Source organism: Pecten maximus, chromosome 14 (genome assembly GCF_902652985.1).
Source record: "Pecten maximus chromosome 14, xPecMax1.1, whole genome shotgun sequence".
Classification (NCBI taxonomy): domain Eukaryota; kingdom Metazoa; phylum Mollusca; class Bivalvia; order Pectinida; family Pectinidae; genus Pecten; species Pecten maximus.
The window spans coordinates 36,158,592-36,181,153 of NC_047028.1; the positions used below are offsets into that span (position 1 = coordinate 36,158,592).

The window sequence follows — 22,562 nt, forward strand, 5'->3', positions numbered from 1 at the left end:
CGCATAAAGAAAAACGGAAATATAAAAATTCCGAAACCTAACACATGTCTAGGTAAATCAGCGGGTGTTATTTACCGACGGAGTATTTCTGCCCTTCGAACAAAACACTCGGGATTATCTCTCGCCAGGCAATGCGGGCGCCCGATATATCTACACAGATCACCTTTAATATTGTTACATGCTATGATTCTGACAAATCAGTCATGGATTGCATTTTACAGCCCGAAAAGACGAGACCCCATTGTGCAATCATCTGGGTCCTGACAACGCTTTATCTGATTTCTCACGATGACGCTTAACAATGCACGCGCCAATGCCAGACCGCCCGTTCTCTGTTTATACTCGAGCTGTTTTTTGTCAGATTAAGACAAATTCTGGCTTGTTTATGTAGCGAGATTATACAGTTGTGATATTGGGGTAGATTTCTGGTTTGTCTTCATTGTTAAGGATCCTTGTGCCGAAGTTTATCTTTTAGAACACGTTTGTTTTTACAGTATCTATTATGGATCCCAACACTAGAGTTCAACTTCATTCCAATAGTACAGAAAACAAAAGACAAGAATCTTACCTTTAGCAACTTCTTCGCGTATTCGTTTCTCCACAAACTGAAAAATACAAAAATAATGTTCATATTATCGATATGGTATATGTATGACATAATTATTGAAGTGTGCGTTTCGTATAAACTGTTGCGTTCCGCATAACATTAACCCATTCCGTCAATTTGTGAAAATGATGGTTTCATGTACTTCCGGTGTAAAACAGCATGGTCCAAACTGGATACAACGTGATTGTAATGTTTGTGTATAAATCTAAAACGAGGCACGGCCAACAACTATCACAAAAAATGTCTTTGTGTCCTTTTTTTAATAAAATGTTTATTTTGAGAAAAAAAAACAATCTGAATACACGTGCTGTCAAATAGTTGTGTATGAAGATTTTTATTTGGAGGTGTTAGAGGTGGAAGGGTGGGTTGGGGGGTTGGGGGGTGGGGGTGGGGGTGGGTGGGAGTGGGTGGTGATGTGTGTCAGTTTATAGAAATCTAACGATTAGCACAGACCTAGTTAAAACCAGAAATGGAATATCATTTCCGATAACCAAATTATAAGTAGTTGATATACCGGGCTAGGTATCTCTAGTTTGGTACATGTACTACAAATGGTGGTTCCCATCATTGGGCGTTGACTTTATAAAACAACAGGAGGGAGGCTGACCTTGCGCGAGAAGGTCCCCCTCCCCACGGCTTTAACGCTCTGTTTAAGGTTTAAAGTTCTACAGCTGTGGGTTGATTAACGCCACCTAATTCAATTAAACCCCCAATAGGTGGTTATGACACTGTTAAAGCGACCGTATTGGGGTCACGCGGACAACAAAATTGCTCCGTTCTAAGCCTCACCGTCAATAACAAACATTGACAAAAGTAGAAAACGTAACAAACAGCGAAATGTAATTTAGTCATGTCATTCTCCCCGCCTTTTGGTATTTCAATTCTAGTTTTTTTTTATTTTAAAATGTTTAAAAGGTCGTTGCATCTCCATGTATAAACGCAAGCTAGTCTTCTACAGTTGTGACGGTTCCAATATTTGCTTTATGCATTTGCTCTCTTGATTTCTATTTTTCTTTAAAGTCTCGCATAAGCCCTTCAATGAATCCAAACTAGCCCTCTTAAGCACTTTCTAATGCCGTCGAGAGCGCTTTATATACACGACTGGGCTAAGCTAATTGTTCGATCTTGGTCTCGATTCATTAGGCCTAGTTGAGACTCGTTTGAGAGCATTTCCCTAAATCCTAGAATCGATGCTCGGTCTTTACCGTAAGCTTCCACATAGAGTATGCTACAAAGCCACATCAATAAAATCGATGGGGCTTCCGAGCAAAATCTGGGGGTCCTTATTTCAGCGTAAATGGTTGACAGTTAGCCGTAACAAACAGCATTTCAACCGCCGCCCTGGTCATTCGTTGTGCGTAGTCGCGTGCCAACTTGACCAATTGATGGTCGGAATGTTGTTTTCTGTATGCAAAGAATACACCTCGGTGATGAAAGAGAATAACGGAACTGTCTTTATGGGCGAATTAACGCAAATTATATCTAAAATGTGTCCGTTTTCATCCAGACGAGGCCACTTAATTTTGTGGTTATAACATCTTCAGCGCGTAGTAGTGTTTTCGATTATACTGTGTGTACACATGTAGGCAATTTCAGTTCAAATAGGACAAAATAAAAACAATGGTCCTACCAAACTTATTCAGTCGACACGACAACCTTAAACAAAACATATTCCGAGAATACCTGCCACTATATAGATAAATACTTCCGTATTTTCACAAACTTTTATCGGTAAGTCCAAACAGACGACCCGTCAATGCCTGAAAAGTTGTTATAAATGTTGTAAGATTCTTCCTACCAGTTCTACGGTCAAACACTTTCGATTGTTTTATAATAAATAAAACACACTAGTACTAATTAAGTGTTACCTGTACATTTAGTTCTATTGGACCTGTCTTAAAAGCCTACAGATTTATAGTAAAACCTGTGTATAAAAGCCACTTTCTCTGTTCCTTTGAATGGCCGTTATAGACAGGTTTGACCTACACTAAAACCTCGCTATATCGCCACCATTCCTGTTCTCCGCAATTTTGGCGATATAACGAGTTTGGCGGTATATCGGGTTTGCCGCTCAAACCAGAGTTTGCTGTCCAAACACTATAGTGTTTCCATGACAACTGTAGACTTTGAAAATCAAAACTATTTATTCCTATTAAAATATTGCATACCGGGCAGCGAAATAACGAGTTTTTTTACTGTATTTTGACATTTGTCATACTACAGCAACGCCAACGCAAGTGTTTCCACAAAACATCCAACTTGAGTGGGGTCCACTCCCTAAATATCACGGCCACAAAACAACGGCAATATCTCAATCATCGCCTGTATCCCGACTTCTTAAAGCATAAGAAAGTATGTTAAAACTGCTTAACAAAATATACGGGAGTCTTTTTAAATGTCGGCGCGAGCTAATTGTATTTTACGACGAGACCGCCAATCAAATTATTCGGGGCATAACTTGTTGGGAATATTATATCCGCTTCACAGCGTTCCATCAAGGTTATTATATTACGTCACAGTGACGTCATCAATTACGTATCTAAAAAAGTAAAAATTAAGTTCATGAAAATAAAGATTCGATTTAATACAGTGAACACGCCTCAGTCGGCCTAAAAAAAATCATCGCGATAAGACCATGACCTTTATGAAAGATCGATCATGAATATAATGTTATATTGCGGTGAACTTTTACCTTTGAACCTATTTGCAAATCTAAGAAACGGTTTGGTGTGGATTATATACGGCCATGCAGTCGATTAGTGTATGGCTGGGGCGTATATAGAGTGGCCACCAGTTTTTTTGTTAGAATTGCTCCACTTAATTCGAATACTAGGTTATCTCCCCTTAGTTCTAGAATCAGACATATCCCGAGACCAAAATCATAAACGTCAATTTAATTTAAGGATTTGATATTCTAGAGGCAGGTGGCCAGTCTTGGGCGTATATTAATATTTGGTTTGACAATTAATAAGTTGTCGATATTTTATAGTTTTTTGTGTCTAATGCTTGACGTAAACCAGACTTGACCTAGATTTGTATCGCGGGTATTGTCGATGGTACAGAAGACTCTTACTCTTCCAGTTTGTTTATTTGTTTGTTTGTTTGTTTGCTGGTCTAATCGCCACGTAAACAGCCAGGGTCATTTTGATGAGGGATCTACTTGTAGTAGCTGATGTCTTTCTCACTAAGAACATGCGGGAAGCCCGTCGGATGCCATCCTGAGAAATAAGGGAAAATAACAGCACAGACCGGCCCATTTCTAAGCTTCATGAGAACCCCTAACCGACACAGGAATTGAGTATCGAACCACGATCCTCGGATCTTCACCAAAGATCACGTGACCGCCCCTAATAACTGACTGAGCTACCGCTGTACCCTCCGAAACGCCTGGTCATAGTCTCCTACGTTTTCAATGGTCGCCATACAAATATATAGTTTTGTTCCTACTTTAATCACATTTTGTCGTTTCTGAGTGGTTTTGTAACTATGTCGGTATTTTCACGTGCTTGTATTAATAAACGCCTTTTCTTTTAGTCTGGTAGTGGTGTAGTCGAAAAAGAAATTACATTTTAACAAAGAAAGCCCGCGTGAATCGAAGAGAACTTTTGACGAAAACCACATGGCGGAAGTTCCTGATGGGTAAATAAAACGTGCCAGTCCACGCCTTATGAACAAGTTATGAACACATTCTCCAGAATACCAACTTACATTGCTTTCGATGTAAAGCAATCATAATGTAATAAAACAGCCGTATCTGGTATTTTTGTGGATCGTGTTAGGGACGGGTCAATAAATTTATTTTAACTTTCCAAATCCTGTTTGGAAAATAAATCAAAAATATTGTCATCATTTACGTGTAGTTGTGACTATCAAGCTTGTCTTGGGTTCCTAGCATAGATCACGTCATGTGTGAGTTTAAAGCATGTTTTAAATGAGAAATTGAGGAATAAAATATTAAATGAAAATTCTGGAGTATGCAATACGCTAGGAAGTATTGCTAGTACACATTTCAGCGGTAATCTTATTTGAGCGATTTTCGCACTTGAAGAGATTCGCCAAATTTTGATATCGTTAATGATAGTTTATCTACATTTTTTATTTATCGGTATGCTAATCCGTTTTAATTAGCTGTTGCGCTGAAAATTAAGCACACGTTAAAATTAGGACAATTTCAGTGTAAAATAAACTTGAATCTTCTTATATGAATCATGCTAATTAAGAAAAGTCAAGCTATAGAACAACAAGTGAAATATTTTGGTCAAACTGAGATCCGTTAATTTGCGATCCCACTCGGTATGAGAGGAAATTTTGGCCTTGTCTGGTTGGGAGTTCCGAATGCCTAACAGAGAAATTGATTAGCTGACCTTCGGGATTCCCAACATGTCAATCATGTCCAGCAGACACAAAACAGACAATAAAAAGAGATACTGGACTTCATTTACACAATAGCGTGAGGCTAATTAAAAGCACGCGGGACTTGAGCCGAAACGTTTGCGGTATTTTTCTGAACTTCTGACCCCTGATTCTACAGGTGCGCTAATTGGAGATGAACAGGTGAAATTTTACACATGTTGTACCTTGTCGTTCGTTAGAAACACAGCTGATGTCAACGAATAGTGAATTCTGAACAAATAGGTCCAGCAATTACTATTGTATTCCTACGCGGGAGGTACTTTTTCCCGACACCCCTCGGGGCATATGACCAGACATCCCCAAATCTAACGAGGAGGTTCATTTTCTACCGTAGAATTTAAAATCGGACAATGACTCTTTTTTCTATACCAAGTCCGAGTTAAGATTTTTTCGGATTCAAATACGACACACCCAATCTTATTTGACGATTTTCATGATGAGGTGTTCATTTCGGCAACAATGATATTTACATGATGGCAACATAATTTGGTCGCACGAGCTCTCGTAGTTGTCATGTGATGGTGATTAGCAGGTCAAACTAGAGGTTAAGGGGGTATGTCGCCACCCGTGGGTGATGTCCCTCCCTCACTCGTAGCTCTGTCTACTGGGTCAGAACATTTTAGCAGCTTTCATCTTTTATCATAACTATCTTACTTTCGTTTTCAACTGTAACTGTACATGCATTTATTTAACAGCCGAGAACTTTATCTTTAATTATCTTTAACGATAGCGCTGGATTATGGATGAAAATGCGAATACTTTCTTAGCGTCAAACCATAAAATACTTCCGTCAGCCTGAAACAGTCTCAGAATACCTCGGTTATGTTCACCTTTCATTTCCAGTTATTTTCTCTCGGACAGTATCGCCAAGAGAAAGGCTAACGAACCTTTGAAACTCTCCGAGACAAATTAATTTCTTCTGAACAGTTTTCCAGCCAGACAATGTTGCAATATCTATGATTTTTTTTATTCATAACCGATACATTTGTAATTATCTATTTATTAAAAAAAAGATACATCATTTTTCTTCTTTCTTCAAACTCTTTCAGACAAATTGATTTCTCCTGAACAAACAGGTCTCTCTCTATACAACCTGCATCATTTATTTTCTTTTTATTACTCATATATTATTAATTAAATATGCAAAACATACAGTATTACAAAATATATATCATTCTTCTTCTTCCCTTCTTCCCTCCTCCCTGCATTACTTTTCCTTCTAGAGTAATGAATCCAAACCCTTATTTCTAGTCCGTACCAAACCTTTCGTGACGCGGGAGTCATCAATTTCATATTGTCGAGCATCATTTCTATCGATGATATTGATTCTAGAGTAATCAGTTTCCTCCAGCTGTTGACGTCGAACCTCACCCAGGGCAGACGTACTATCGATAAAACACGTGGTATGTATCAATCTCTACATGTCATTATTGCACCCATTGTGTGATTACGAACTGTATGACAATAGCTCCCGATCTTCGTTACAGAATGCATTGTCTTTTGTAAACTATGATACATGTATCGATTTCACATCTGACGAATGACAACGGGTATTGTTTATTTACAAGCTACCAGATCGAGCATGTAAATATTTAACTTGGATAATTTCGTATGTTTACACAAGAGTTTCAGTAACTGTATCAATATGGTAAATTGTGATTTTATCGAATTCTGGGAGCAACATTCCGGAAGATTCCGGGGGCGACATTCCGGAGTCTAGCATTCCGTGTGAAGTATAAAGGCAATATGCTTTTATTTCTCAAACTTTCGTACAGATCACATCCCATGCAGTTTTTACATAACAGTGTATCAATACGGTTTGGCACTAACATTAAAAAAATATATCAAACGTACTGTGTTTCTGAATCAAGTGAACGGAAGTGAAGAAATGATACGCAAATCGTGCCAATCTGTGGACGGAGTGAATGTCTTGTTTACAAAGGGTCTGTTGTCTGTCACGATATAAATGACTTCCTATGTTTCCAGCAGTGATATTTATGGAATGTTTACAACTGTAGACTGTTGTGAAGGGATAAAAATTGATGACGTATTGGTCAAATTTAAGCGATCACGAATATTTATGCTTTCTGAGTTTGTCGGCTGGTTCGCCGGTTGTCAGTACCTGTATAATGTAACCAGGTAGGGTGTCATGTTGGGTGTCTTCGGCAGTATGATTCAGTGAGGTAGCACTATAAATCGGAATCAGTTCCACCCTTACAAACTAACATGAAGTATTCGAGCTGTTGATAGGGCTTAATTTTTTCTCTCAAAATATTCTCGCTATCCTCAAATCTTAAATAATATTTTCCCCCTATTTGTAATAATTTTCCTCAGACCATTGTCTCATCTAAATACTTGAACTATGTCCTCAAACTTTGATCCACATTTATACATACACTGGGTATAGCACAACACTCGTACATCTTCTTGGAATTTCTGACGTACCAAGGTTACAACGGAAACCAATCCTACACATGATTTTTTCGATTCCTTTACAATTCACTTTACAGAGTGGTACAAGAATGTATTTAAATATGACCCTCAAACCATCAGCCATAGTTTTGCATCCGAAGTAATTACCTGCGTGTCATCCGAGTCTGCGGAGGCTGAAGGAGCACGCTAGTTGATATTGGCGAAACTTCGACGGAGATGATTGAAACCCCGAATGGCGTTTTTGTCTGTTGTGTTTATAGCTGTGAGATATGGCTCTCGCTGCGGGAATTCCACGAGTTCCCGGAAGGAACGTTTAGTACGGGGCCGAGATGAAAATGTGAAATATCGTTCAATATTGAATTTTCCGTCAAAGAAGTAATTTTACTTGTCTGAAGGCGCCGTAGCCGACAAGCAAATATGAACATAAGCTATCAGTGTATTTCTTAGATTTTATGGCCGATAAATCACATGGGACATTGTAATACCAGGCTGTCACGTCCAGACACAAACCCGTCCTGTCTTTTGCTTTTCAAAGCAGACTGAACATGAATCGTGCTCGTTATATGAGAAAAACGATAATCGTTTTCGCGTGACGGGACTAAAATGTTCCTTGACGGATTGAGCCGTTAAAAAATAATTCGGTATTTACCGCGACCTGAAGCCGACTACATAAAAAAAACCGACGTCCGAATGGATGGTGTATGTTGACGCGAGTGTAACTGGTACAGAATTCGATGGGGCAAATCCCGAGGGGATCCGTATGATGAAACATTTCGTCTTAATCTTTTCACGCGCTCGAGGCGCTAAAGTTAATTAAAGTCTGTGAAGTAGATTCACGTGTAACAAAACATTGCACTGAAAAAAATAAACACGTCTTATGGGATTTCTGGGTCACGTATCGCATTCAAAACAGAAAACAATCTAACGGAAATCTCGTTGAAGTTAAGCATGAAAATTAATGGTAACTCAGTTAGGATCAGTTACCATGACAACCTCTGAATACATTGAACATAAAACACACAAACTCTATGATTCATCAGAATCGCAGATCAAAAGTTTTGTTTCCAGCAAAATGTTTTAAAATATTCAATATAGATTTTTTTTTTTAAATATTTTAAATATTGATACATTGTAGTTATCCTATTCTTGTCAATTTTAACTATGAAAGTAAAAATAAAATGCAGACAGGGACTTGGCGCAAATATCCGGACTGCGTGGTTCGCAAATGTGTGTTTTACATGCATAATACACAGAGGAGAATATGTGTACCAATTCCTGTGTAAATGCAGTGGAGTCGTTGATATTCTCAATATATGCAAATGAGATAATTAGCGTATGCAAATCAACTGATTAGCATAATGTTGTTAGTTAATGCCGTGTCCATGCCCATTCATTTTAGATCGAGATTCGTTTTATCTCAGCATCCTTCACGATCGTTTTAACATTGCTCGTTAGCCTAGAAACTTTTTGTACATTTCACACACTTGGACTGCCGCCGAAGTTTCCCGTATTGAAGATAATTGCAGCTGATTTGACAGACAGGGGGCAATTTTCCACAAACGAGGGGTCGTTGATAAATGTCAGCTGTGTCGTCACCGAGGCATGCGCAATTACGGCATTCAAAGTCGCTCGTTAGGACAAATTTCCTGTCTCGGTGATCTAACGGGAATGCATGGCTGACACGTGTTACTGCACATTCCGAGTGACGAATGTCACGTGATATGTCGTACTACGTCACAATACGTGATGCGTTAACCACATGACACTGGCGCAAAAGTTTCCGAATTACCATTTGTTTGTAAGCAATTTTTAAAGTAAAAATCACGTTGAATTATTTACGACAACAAACCTTTTGTTTTAAATGATGGCAATCAATCTTCAGTGACGCATGCATTGAGATTTTTTAAAAACTGCAATATATACATGAAGTTATTAATAATGAACAATATTATACCTCATTCATTTAAGTGCCTATTTGAGTCTAGTAGTTGCTCCGGTCCATATATAGTATATGGCCCGGAGTCAAGGGCCGAAGTCCTTGACTCCGGGCCGACGCTATATGAAAATGACGTCATAATACCAAGTTGACGTCGTCATATTATGACGTCATCATTTCAGACACTGAGCGAAATGGCGTCTGGCAGTGATAGATTTGCGTCCTTGGACGAAACCGAACTTGTTTCGATAACCGATGCGAAGGACTCCATCAATACCAAACAAGCAACTAAATACGCAGTGAACACCTTCCGTTCCTATTTAAAAGAAAAATCTACAACAGAGGATTTCGAAAACTTTACGAATGAGGAACTAAACAACAAGTTAAGTGCCTATTTGAGTCTAGTAGTTTTTTCCATGTCATGATGGTCATATTCGGTATAATATAACAAATATTGCATGTTCGCTTCGGTCCATATACATATATTTGGGTGACTGACCAGTCCATAAACTCCCATATTGCCCTCAGTGACATGCAATATTTGTTAATTGTTTAGATATGTACGAATATCCCCCTCCCACACTCACTCTACCATACTACGATTGCCGGTTTTTCTGTTTAGCTTTTGCTTTGTTCTTTTTTTAAATACAAGCAATGTTTTATTAGCCTCTCATTAGATGCACAGCATTGCATATACATTGTAAATGTAATTACAACCCGAGACCCTGAAAAATGCAACTTGGGGGCGTAACCCGAATCACTGGAATTAATCAAGGATGAAGCTTAACACGCAACACTGATCTAAAATTAAATAACATTTAAATTGAATTTCTCAAGATTCTGCTGATCTCGGGGAAAATCGTAAAGAAACTTTTATCGCCATGAACGCTTTTTCTTACATCGGCATTTAAAGATGTGGTGTAAAAAATGAAATTCGAAACGACTGCTTGGTTTAAACTCGAATTAATTCATTTTAATTTCAGGAATATATCCATCACGTGTATAGTAGATCATCCGACACGTCACGCCAAACTTACAAAGAAAGAGCCGATTTTTTTTTTATTGAATGCGCATGCCCTGGCAAACACGATGTCAGTTATTTTTAAACGGACATCTGAAGTCTCAATGAAGCTGAATCTTTAATAAAAAGAAGCATTTCAGCATCGAAATTGCTACTTAATGGGATTTTAAAGAACCGTCCAGACAAAATATAATTCGAGCGAAAACTTCTAACCGCTTACTTCAACCAGTAACACGGATTGGAAATGAAGGCGAACCCGGTTCAAGGCATTTACGGGTCAGAGGTTCGTTCCGCAAATTTAAGCGATCCTAAAACACAACTTACATCTGCGGTGTATCGGAGGTATCGCACGAGCGTCTGACATTTTGTTTAAATCGTTGATTTATATTGGTTCCACCTGGCCAGAGGTCGGCTAATTGTCGAAAACTCGCTGTCGTAACAAAGCGTATCAAATTTTATCCTGACTTTTGTGTTTTTTTCGCTTGTTTTACATATGTACAGATAGCTACAAATCATTTGTGATTCCTCTCACCTGAGATTCATTGGCATTCCTGATACACAGGGTAATTAGCGAGCTTACTCGAAGGATTTTTTTTTTCATTTTATGCTTCCGTTTTTTAAATCAGCAAATGAATTTTTGTTTTTTTTTTTGGGGGGGGGGGGGGGGGGGGGGGGGGATACGCGTGTACTTTAAGCCAAGGAAAACTCGTACGGAAGGTTAGCATAACACTTTGAAATAAAAGGTTCCCGATTTCCATATAGGCATAGTTCAGTCTATTTTTGTTGATAAATAAAGGTAAATCGAGAAAAAAACTTTGAACTTTGAACGTTTTGTTTCACTAACATGTGAAATTCAAATACATTTTCATTTATAGCAGTAAAATTCTACTTAATCCTACTCGCAAGATATATAAATGTGACTGCGGCCACTTCATCGCATCAGCACCCACACAACCCTGTATGACTGCATCATTTCAAGGTTACACTGATAACTGTAGTGGGAGACTAGAGTTCATTTTGATATTCACACGTATACATCAAAGGATATGGGTCGATAGGAGGTAGATCTTTCGACTCGAAAACCGCATCAAGATATTTTCTACTAAGCCTATAAATACACCTTCTCCTCACTGGATTACACCGGGAAGTCCGTAAAGGGAATTCCGTCAATGGAGTGTAAACCCGCCAAAGCCTGGCTTACAATGTTCCGAACACTATCTGTATTTCATCATGACGTAATATCGTATCGATCGCTGTGGTTGTGACCGCTGGTTTCGCCAGTTGTAGATTTTTTGAGGCTGAAGAAGTTAGGATGATTTTCTGTTTATTTTTACGTCTGAAGAGGGCAGAATTGCTCTCTGTACATTTCACTGACTGTCAGCTTGTATTTTTTATAAGGACTAAAAGTGTCTTATCGTCAGATGGTTGAAATTTTGAACATGCATTTTTCGGATAAATCCGCCGTTACTCGGTTGGCAATTCGTCATTTTTCGTTTTATTCCGTCGATTCTCGACTGACTTTCCGTCATTGCTCGGTAGAATCCGCTTCTACTCGGCTACCATTCTGCCGTTTGTGGCTAATCGGTTGACAGACGTCTATCCGTCCAAATATTTCAACAGAAAAAAAAACAACTTCAAAACAGTTCAGAGGAAGCAAGCTTTACAAATGTAGGGTATCACTTTAATCGCACACACATTAACTGTTCCGGTTTAATTTATAAGCCAATAATGGGTCCGAGAAATCTTCAACGTTACAACACCATTTCAACCTGCCATTTTACTTGGGAAAGGGTTCCAAACACAATCTTTGTCATGCTCCGTTCCCCGAATAATGGTGGAAGGAGTTTTTATTTTGCTTGTGCTTGAAATGTGATATGACGTACAAATGTACATACTTATCGTCTGTATGTGATCTTAAACACATTTAAATATGAATGAAAAGGCCGAAGTGGGGGCTTCCGGAATTCCAATAGGGAGGAATCTCCCTGGGTCATTCTCTCGTTATAAAGTTATCAGACTGAAAGTGGTATTTGTCAAATAATTACACACTGTTGACATTTTGTAGATAGTACACACAATATGGTGGTCATTTGGTCCACAAAGGACACTCAATCTGGCCACTGACCAGTGCGATTTATTTGTGGACCTGATAAGGTCAACAAGCGCTGAACGGACATGTACTGTACACCACAGGTTATTTTGTATAAGTGGGACTAGTTTTACAGCTAGCATATTCGGTCTTCAGAAATAAAAAAAAAAAAGGAACATGAAATAAAATACATGATTTTGTTCTCTTTATGGCTCATCAACACTGTCAAGGTGCAAGCACCGCCAAAAATGCGTTAAAGTGTCGGCGGTAAGTGTCAAGTCAAACAGATGGTGTAAATCGGACACGGAAGAGATGAAAACGTGCACGGGGAGTGCACGTGCGGTCTCGGTAATCTAGTACAGTACACTGTGTACATGCCTGCAGTGTATACAAACAAAAGGCCCAATGGACCTGCATCACTCAAACCACACCGTCGGGTCGTTCGGTCCTATAATGTAATATTGTAATTTAATTTCTACATCAACATTGTGTTCAACTTGTGTTCCAACTTTAGATTTTAACCAACCGTCTATTTCGCTCCCTCTTCGGTCCTCGACCTTTTCTATACGCTCCACTTTAGCATTTTACAGGCCCCTGTGCACTTAATGTATTGTCGATTTTATTTAATTTGTTTTCACCTGATTCCAATAGTTCTCGTCCCAATGCAAATCAGGCCTTTTATAATACGTGCAGCATTTTGATGACGCGGTCCAAACGTTACTTTAGTAGGCGTACCGCGGCCCATTTTAGTCGCTATTCGAGCTTTAGCATCACTCTATAAAGCCATAAAGTGACTTGTCTTTACGAAATATTAAGCTCGGCAGTTTTAAAGACAGTTTTATTCCATTTGTTGTTTTTTTCTTTAAGGATACTAAAAATTGTTAATTTTGCTTTTATAGTCCGGGTGCATTCGATGAGGAAGACGCATGATCGCATAAAACATGAAATCTGACTGAGTTTTACCTACATAAGTTTTGTCTATTGTTAAAATAAATCTCTGAAATCACAGCAACCAACTTGTGTAGGTAAATTAAAACAGCTGATACAATCTCGATGTGCTTCCTGTTGTTCGCTACAGGTTCTGTTGCAATTAATTTCTTTTGTTTAAAAGAAAATTTCAAGTTTTAATCAGCTAGCCGGAAAGAAAAAAAAATACCTTTCATCTTTCAAACATATCAAAGGAACCCGTAATTGTGTTCTGATCAAAGCAACGAGTGAAATTAATTTACTGGCGGATAGACTAACGTAAACAAGAAGATTGCAATATGATACTGTTTTCTTTTAATCTATACCCACCCTTAATCATTACATAGCAGTATTACAATAGCAGAATTGTCTTTTCCGAAAATCGATATACATGTAGTTGGCTAAACGTTTGTATTTTAGTTAGAGTTTCAAGATATTTATAAATCACTCAAGCCACGCGTAGGCGCGTCACATGAGGTCAAACTTGTACAAAACGAAACGAAGAAGATTATAAACTATTCTGTTCGTTACATAAAATCAAGGATATGCTTTCAAACATTTAACTTCAAGATCTTTTGTATAAATTTGCTTGCTTTTGTTAAAAGTCGAAATTAAAAATTGTAAACACCCCGTCCATTTTAAACAGATTTGGCAGTAATACTTAAGTATATAATACAGGTAACTTCATAATAATTGCCCAATTTGCACATATATAGTGAAACTCATCGCCAATAATATTACTACATAATTGACAAATTCTTTCCTCGCGGGAAACTACAAACCATCTTCCCTTTTCAAATGGAAATTTCAAATTTGATTTTTGGAACTTACATAAAATATTTTTGCGTCACAATTAAAAATCTTGAATAAATATTTTTGGGATATTTTCAGCGAGTGTCCAGATTGTATTCTAAAATCTTTGATTTGGACAAATACATACAGTTTGACCATAAATTTGTAAACTACAGCTATGCATTCCAAACTGTATGATCTACCTTCAAAATCCAAGTGTTTCACTTTCATGTAGAGATCGATACCTCTTTTATCGATTTCGTTGATCTCGATTTCGGTCTACGGCTGACAATGTCTGTTACACCATTATACTCATCAACACACCAGTCTCTTTGTGTGGTCAGTATTCACCGTAATGGTCAGTTAAGGCCTTTAAATATAAATCTATTAGCGACCTGTCAATGGTCAGCTTATTGCTTTGTCCGGTCGTGATTCTGAACGATACATTCAATACGTCTAGGGATAGAGTCACAATAAACACATCAAGTCTATTCATTAATCACGTGATTGTGAACTGATCAATAGCGAAAGCAGTGGCTTCAGCCTCCAACGCAACAGGCTTCTCTGACTTTAGTTTTGACCTCACAAGTATCTGACTTTAGTTTTGACCTCACAAGTATCAGACTTTAGTATTGACCTCACAAGTATCAGACTTTTGTATTTACCAAACAAGTATCTGACTTTAGTATTGACCTCACAAGTATCTGACTTTAGTATTGACCTCACAAGTATCTGACTTTAGTATTTACCTCACAAGTATCTGACTTTAGTATTGACCTCACAAGTATCGGACTTTAGTATTTACCTCACAAGTATTTGATTTTTCGATTTACCACACAAGTATCATACCTTTGTATTTACCTCACAAGTATCTGCCTTTTGTATTTACCTCACAAGTATCTTACTTTAGTATTTACCTCACAAGTATCTGCCTTTTGTATTTACCTCACAAGTATCTTACTTTAGTATTTACCTCACAAGTATCTGACTTTAGTATTTACCTCACAAGTATCTGACTTTAGTATTTACCTCACAAGTATCTGACTTTAGTATTTACCTCACAAGTATCTGACTTTAGTATTTACCTCACAAGTATCTGACTTTAGTATTTACCTCACAAGTATCTGACTTTAGTATTTACCTCACAAGTATCTGACTTTTGTATTTACCTCACAAGTATCTTACTTTTGTATTGACCTCATAAGTATCAGACTTTTTGTATTTACCACACAAGTATCATACCTTTGTATTTACCACACAAGTATTCGACTTTAGTATTTACCACACAAGTATTCGACTTTAGTATTTACCTCACAAGTATCCGACTTTTGTATTTAGTTCGCAAGTATTGGACCTTTGTATTCACCACACAAGTATTGGACTTCAGTATTTACCTCACAAGTATCCAACTTTTCTATTTACCGCACAAGTATCAGACGTTTTTTATTTACCTCACAAGTATCCGACTTTATTACCTCACAAGTATCGGACTTTTTGTATTTACCTTACCTCAAAAACATCAGACTTTTTGTATTTACCTCACAAGTATCAATAAGCCTACGAAGCTTTAGACTTTCTGATGAATTCCATATATCCTAAATAGTTCCAAATTCACCTAGACAGTAAAAACAAATCCCAGTTCCCTGTGTTCTGTAGAACATCCGTGATTTTATTTACGAAATATTGACTACACTATATAAAGGTGACCGGGTATAATCTTCTGACAATTGCTGCCAAAAGAGTTTCGGTATGTACATATATATACACAATACGTATCCGTTTCTTAATCTCAGGTTGAATGACGTCATGTCATTGTTTTACTGTCTTCGTGCCATCGTCACCACACCGAACGGTAAATAATGACGAACGCCGTCAAAACACCCACATATATGGAAGTTTGATATTGTACCATACCAGGGTGGGTGTAGGGTGGTATGTAAAGGCCTACATGTCATTCAATATCCGCAAATGTACCGAAGTCTCTTTTTTGTCTTTTTCATCCGTGTAGGCGATTTGCAAAATATGCACAGAATTGAACTATCCGGTATTCCACTCGCGATATATATCTACATGTGTATACTACATCAAGTTTGATTAATATAGTCATCATGCCTCAACAACAACAACAGGAGTTAATTCGTCTCGGCAAATTCATTTTTCACAATTTCTATTGATGAAATTTATGTCCGAACGATGATAATATGAGTGTCTGTGCCTACATGTAATGAAATTAACGCCGAAATGTACAAGAAAGGGCGTATCGTATACAAATACTGTATGTCTTTGCGGTAATTAGTGATACTTCGGGTCGAATTAAGAATTTTCAAGACTTAATACTAGAAGAACTTTGGTTCATCTTGAGAGTAAAACTGCCTTATTACGGCAAAGATAATAACTTTTACCCCTTGAAAAAAATACTTGTTTTCCAGAAAGTTTAATTATGATGACCTGAACTTTATTTAAACGAAGGAATGCTCCTTTAACTCATTCACCACATTTGTCTTGACATCAACTTACAATCGTAATCAAAATAGAGCTAATTAAGTTTTAATTGAATTGTATACTATGTATCAGGGCTGAAAAAAAAATAGAAATAGATTCTGAAGTACAATTGTATGTATCTAAGTTCACTTTTATAAAATGGTAAAAACCTGAAAGGATTTGTATGTTTATCAACGGTAGTTCAGGCTGAGCTGTTATTTAGAAATGTATGTAAATAGTTTGAATACTTTTATATATTATGTTCTCATTAGACGATGGAAGTTGATATTTACTTCTAAAATACTCGGCACATTATAAAAAGTTGACATAAGACCAAGCCTTGATACGGGACCACAATCTACACTTAAAGCATTTTAAATTTGTCAAAAATAGGTTAGCGTAAACAAAAACTACGCAACTCGATTGAATAGCACGATATAAATCAAACGGTGTTTTATTGAATCATAAGGCGATGTGCTTCAACATGTTTGAATTTGACAAAATATATCAATGCTATGTAGGTGTATGGATGGTTTGTGTGTATTGCCGATTGAATACCTGTATATATGTGTGTGTATTTGCTAGCCTCTGACTAATTTTAAGTTTACTTATATTTAGATTTAGTAACTTTGTAATCATATAAAAGAGAGCGGTCGGTCCTTGGTTCACAATACCCATTCCAGGTGACAAAATAGCCTGAATGATTTCATTATCGTTTAGTCAAAGAATTTTAAATTGGGAAGGGTGCGTATCTGAACAATGAGCCGTTATTATGAAAACAATGTTTGCCTATAGTATGCCAATATTTTCACTGCGATGACGGAGGCATTTGGAATATCAAATTATCATACACCAACGAGATTCTGCTGTTTCCATTAATCGTATTGGCTTGCTGATTACAATGGGGTAATATATATATATAATTATATACATACATGTATAAAACATTGTAACACAAATAATGGAGGAAGACAATTTTATGACTCGTTCCCTGAGGGGACTCGAACTCACAATATCCGGCAGCTAATCGCCTAGCCAGAAGTACCCGCAGCTTATACCACTGCACCACATCCACGTTCTACCATGCATGCATATATATAATGTTCATCTAAACATAAGTAAAACTCAGTCGTCGTTGTTGTTGTTGTTGTTTGTTTCTTTGTTTGTTTCTTTGTTTGTTGTTGTTGGAGTGGTGTAACAATTTCTCAAAGAAAACGATGTATACATATTCGATTTAGTGTTAAATGTTAACTTTAACCGACCTGATCAGGACAAAGATCCATCGGTCTACTGGACCCCCATAATCACCTATCAAGATTATGTGTTGATACATTTAAAACCGACAATACAATCTCGTTATACTCATCTATAGGCTTTACAACAGAACAACACATTTAACGCTTCGTCAGTTTATTCTGTGTCTTTAAACATCTCACATGTGTTCTTTTCTACATACTTCAAACCACGAGACAAATTATCAAACTACGTTTGGAGAACTCTCCGGTACTTGAAAACTATGAAAACGCTATATATGTTTCACGAGCTTCAAGTGTATGATTTACGACTTGTGCAAATTAAGTGGAATCTCGGAAGTTCATGACCTTATCGACGGAACTGCGCGGTATCATCAAGCTTGCATTCCACAGAAACTACAATGGAAGTTAAACTTTCCTAAAATCGTTATAAAACATTAAACTCAGAAACGAAATTTATTACATTTGTGTTATTAAAAACTTACTGATGACGTCACATGCTATATACTTCCGGTGTTGATCCTGTGACTGTTGGAAAGGAGCCAAGTTATAGACATTTAATTGGTTAAAAATATGTCCGATTGATTGTGAGTATGATTCATACTTACACTAGGAAGTAACCCATATTTTAACATACAGAAATGTTTAGAAAGGTATACGTGTTTAAAGTACAGTGTGTTCTTGAAATGTCTTCTGACTAGAGTTTCTCGGACTCTCCATCGCTTATTGAAGGGAAAGCTGATGGCTTGAAGCTTCGAAATCGTATATTATAGCAGAGACATATCTATATACATGTATGTCTCTGATTATAGGACTAGGTTGTAAATGCGTTTTATTTTATAATGAACTCAGTAATCCCCAAAATCTGTAGAATTCTTTCCGTTACATATAGTCACTGTATGTAAATCTCTCCGCATGCTTATTATTACGATATTAACAGGTGTGAAAATTCACGGGAAATGGCCACATGTGTATATTGTATTACCCACAGGCTATAAATCAGACATCTATCTTCTTCCCCCGGGCATTTGTCTGATACGAACCCTATCATCACTATACTCTACACAGCTGTCTGTCGTGTATGTACACACGTAAACAAATTCATCGGCAATAACAGCCCAACATTACTGAAAAGTAGTACTGCGAAATTGATCTCGAACCAAGATATACCCTACAAAATCATATATCCAATTCCGTTTCTAATAGTCAACGATGAAATTTAAATAGACACATTCCATACGGCCTTTAGCTTATTGTTTTTAATTTGTCTAAATCAAATATTTCATCCTCCTGGGTAATTTCAAATAATTAGATTTTAAAATTGTCACTACAAGTAGAATTCCCAAAGGAAACATTTATACGGTGATATGGACACCAGAGCTGAAAATGGGATTAATTTCACTTACAAGATTTTACGAAACTCGATTCGATTACATTGGCTGTCGAAGTAATTCAGATATAACGTGAATTAGATTTCACTTGGGGCCTCGAAATCAACATCATTTTCCAACCTTGGAAAAAATCAATTTCCGTGGAAATGTAATTTGGATCCAGGTACGAAATAAAGGCGAGGTGTTGATAGGAAAAACTGATACCATTTCATTGAACTTGGCAGATGATTCAGTAATTGTTTAAATGGCGATAAGCGATGAAATCGTCTATTTCGATGATAGACAGCGTAAATGGCGATGATTTCGGTGATATTTAGCTTCACACGAGATGAGATAAGACAAGCGATTTTTTCTCATTAGTGAAACTTGCCATACATTTTCTAATTGTCTGGAAAAATCTTTCCTAAAACAAATTTGAATTCAGTATATAAGAATTTTAAAAAACCCCTGTTTTAAAGACATATAAAACCACTACTTTTCAAAACTTTTTATGACAAAACTTAAATTTGTTTAGTTCATTTTAGAAGTATTAATATGATATTATGTTTTTGATAGATATCCCTTTTACACCTGTTAATATGACGATATCATCTTAAATATATATCATACAAAATAAAATATACACATACATGTAGCTTATCAGACATAAATCAGTTTAACGGTCCCATATTATCACATTCTGTCATTCTTTTAACCTCACAATGTACAAAACATAAATCTATCTTCAGAGCATTTTAAATGTTTATTTTCTTTTAACCCGAGGATAAAGTTTATCTCTCCAAGTTCTTTCTGCCTCTAAACGGCTGCGGGGACTAAAATATTCGCCTAATAATGAAGCCGCTTTCCTAAGCAGGAAACCTCAAGGGACATATTTATACATCATTTGAGATAACATAGGATTTTTATCAGAAGCTGATGAAAAGACAACCGTACACAAACATGGGTTCCCCTGGTAATTGACGGTTCCTGGAGAAGAATCAATCGTACACATTTATATTCATCTTTTGTCTGCTAGCCCAACACCCCGAGATCTTTTCACTAATTCTCTGAAGTATTGTACTGTATATCAATGCTTTGGAAGTGTGTGTTAGGACGGATTCAGGAATGGGGCTTTTCTGATGAACTGATGAGGGGAAGCTCCCGGTGGAACGATTAACAGCGTCTAACACATAATAAAATTACTGGGGTTTTTTTTCGTATAATCATTCGTTTTGCTTCACGAAGATTTTTTTTGTAATGCGAATCAATAATGAGAATCGTAAAATCATAAGGATGCGAAAGAAGCGGGGTTGTACATGAATAATTATGATGGTGTATATTAAGTATGGGGAAGGTGTATGTGTGTTTGTATTTGTGTATGTAGGGGTTGTGTGTGACTAGATAAGAATACGGTAATGCAGATATGCGTGAGGGGGCGCGTGCGTGCGCGTGTATTGTACGTACGCGTCCATCTGTATAATATACTATTCTTACAGTACCCATGCAACAATACTTGTCTGTGCTGGTCCGTGCCATGTACAATATCATCTTGATCTCGAGTACATCGGCTGATTCACTGGCACGCAAGACGCATACGTGTGTTACACTCTATAGACGGTACATGTACTAGAGAATTCGCCACGGGTCAAAACAATGAGACCCACGTAAAAAAAAACAGGATAAGATTTTTACGCCTGGAGGAGATTCACAAAATCACCCGATTTTTCCTATCGTCAATAGTAACTTTGCTGCAGGGTTAAAGAACGTATGTCGGTTTTTTATTTGAATTTCTCATGGACTTTTAAATAAAATAATCTACTTTATGTGTGTTATGACCTTTACACTGTTGCTGGGTTTAGGGCGACGAGTGATTTTGCATTTTTATGAGAACATCTCGGTTATCTGTTAAGCCCATATAATGTAAACTGATATTGAACTCGATCATCGGGCGTTCAGGTGCTGTCTTACAAAAAAAGTCACAATAAAATCTTCAATTTAAAATTACCTAAGTATATTTAATTAAAATATGTTGAACGAAAGCTAAATTGATTCTAAACGTAATATTTATTAGAATTTTAACTCCTCAGATCGTGATAGTTAAATTACATGCACATTAGCGCAAATGGCGGCGACTTGTACGAGGTGTTGCGCATTAATACACCTCGGACTCAAATTCGGCGGACTTCAATTCACAAAATCATTATCTACATTTAGCTAATTCTTTTCCACGTGCGATCTGACGCGATCTCAATTATGACAGATATGTTCTGTTAGAGCAATTGACATTTCGTTTACAGAAAATGTTGAAATTGATTTTCATGGACGAAATATGACAACTGTACAAATTGAAATATACCTGTTTCACTGCACATATGAAATCAACACCGACGACGCCCTTGCCATCGATATCACGGTCTATGTATTTATCGACAGCAGAAAGGAATTCTATTTTTGTCTATACAATTCAATGGTTGAGACGAATGCTACCTGACAAATCGATATAGCCTTGTTCATACAAACCGAAATCAAAGATTTCCCCAATCTGTTCATTCTTATTTACATTACAAATTCAATAATCATGCTACATGTTGACAGCTCAGCCATTAGAAAGTCGCTTTATAGCGTCACGGCTTTGAAGACCAATACACAATCCGACACCCTGATGTAGCTAGATATCAGATAGATATTTAAACGCTTTGGGATCTTCATTTAATATGTACACCGTTCAGATAAAACCAGTATGTAAAGAGATATACATAATTCCTATTTCGGTTCACTAAAATCATAACATATATCTGTAAATTCAACTCCAAAGTAGAACTAAGGGGAGGGGTCAGATTGATTTCTTACGTCACAGATACCGACCCTTTTTATATATGGGTGGTGTTTTTAGGAGATCAAAGATGATATATCAGGAAGCCGTGGGGAGGACCGTGGGGTGGGATGGGACGTGGGGTGGGACGTGGATTGGCCCGTGGGGTGGGACTTGGGATGGCCCGTGGGGTGGGACGTGAGGGACGGGTGTTATATCTGTGTACAAATGTTATGCATTATCTCTGTACCTTGGAGGTGAGATTTTCTACCGTCACCGGTGCCTGTGACAATGGGGGAGGGGATTGTGAGGGGGCAGGGAACTGCCCCTGCCCCAGCCCTTAGTATTTGTTAAAGACAACAATGAAAAGCTCATTGTTTTCAGACTGA

At 37.3% G+C, this 22,562-nt stretch overlaps 1 protein-coding gene across 1 annotated transcript in view; it reads right to left on the minus strand.

Moving 5' to 3' along the window:
- LOC117342387 (tumor necrosis factor ligand superfamily member 10-like) overlaps positions 1-22,562 on the minus strand; it is a 47,822-nt gene that overhangs the window by 23,774 nt on the left and 1,486 nt on the right. Inside the window, exon 2 of the mRNA XM_033904541.1 lies at positions 569-605. Within this exon, the coding sequence (XP_033760432.1) occupies positions 569-605 (37 nt within the window). The remainder of the gene's footprint in view (positions 1-568; positions 606-22,562) is intronic.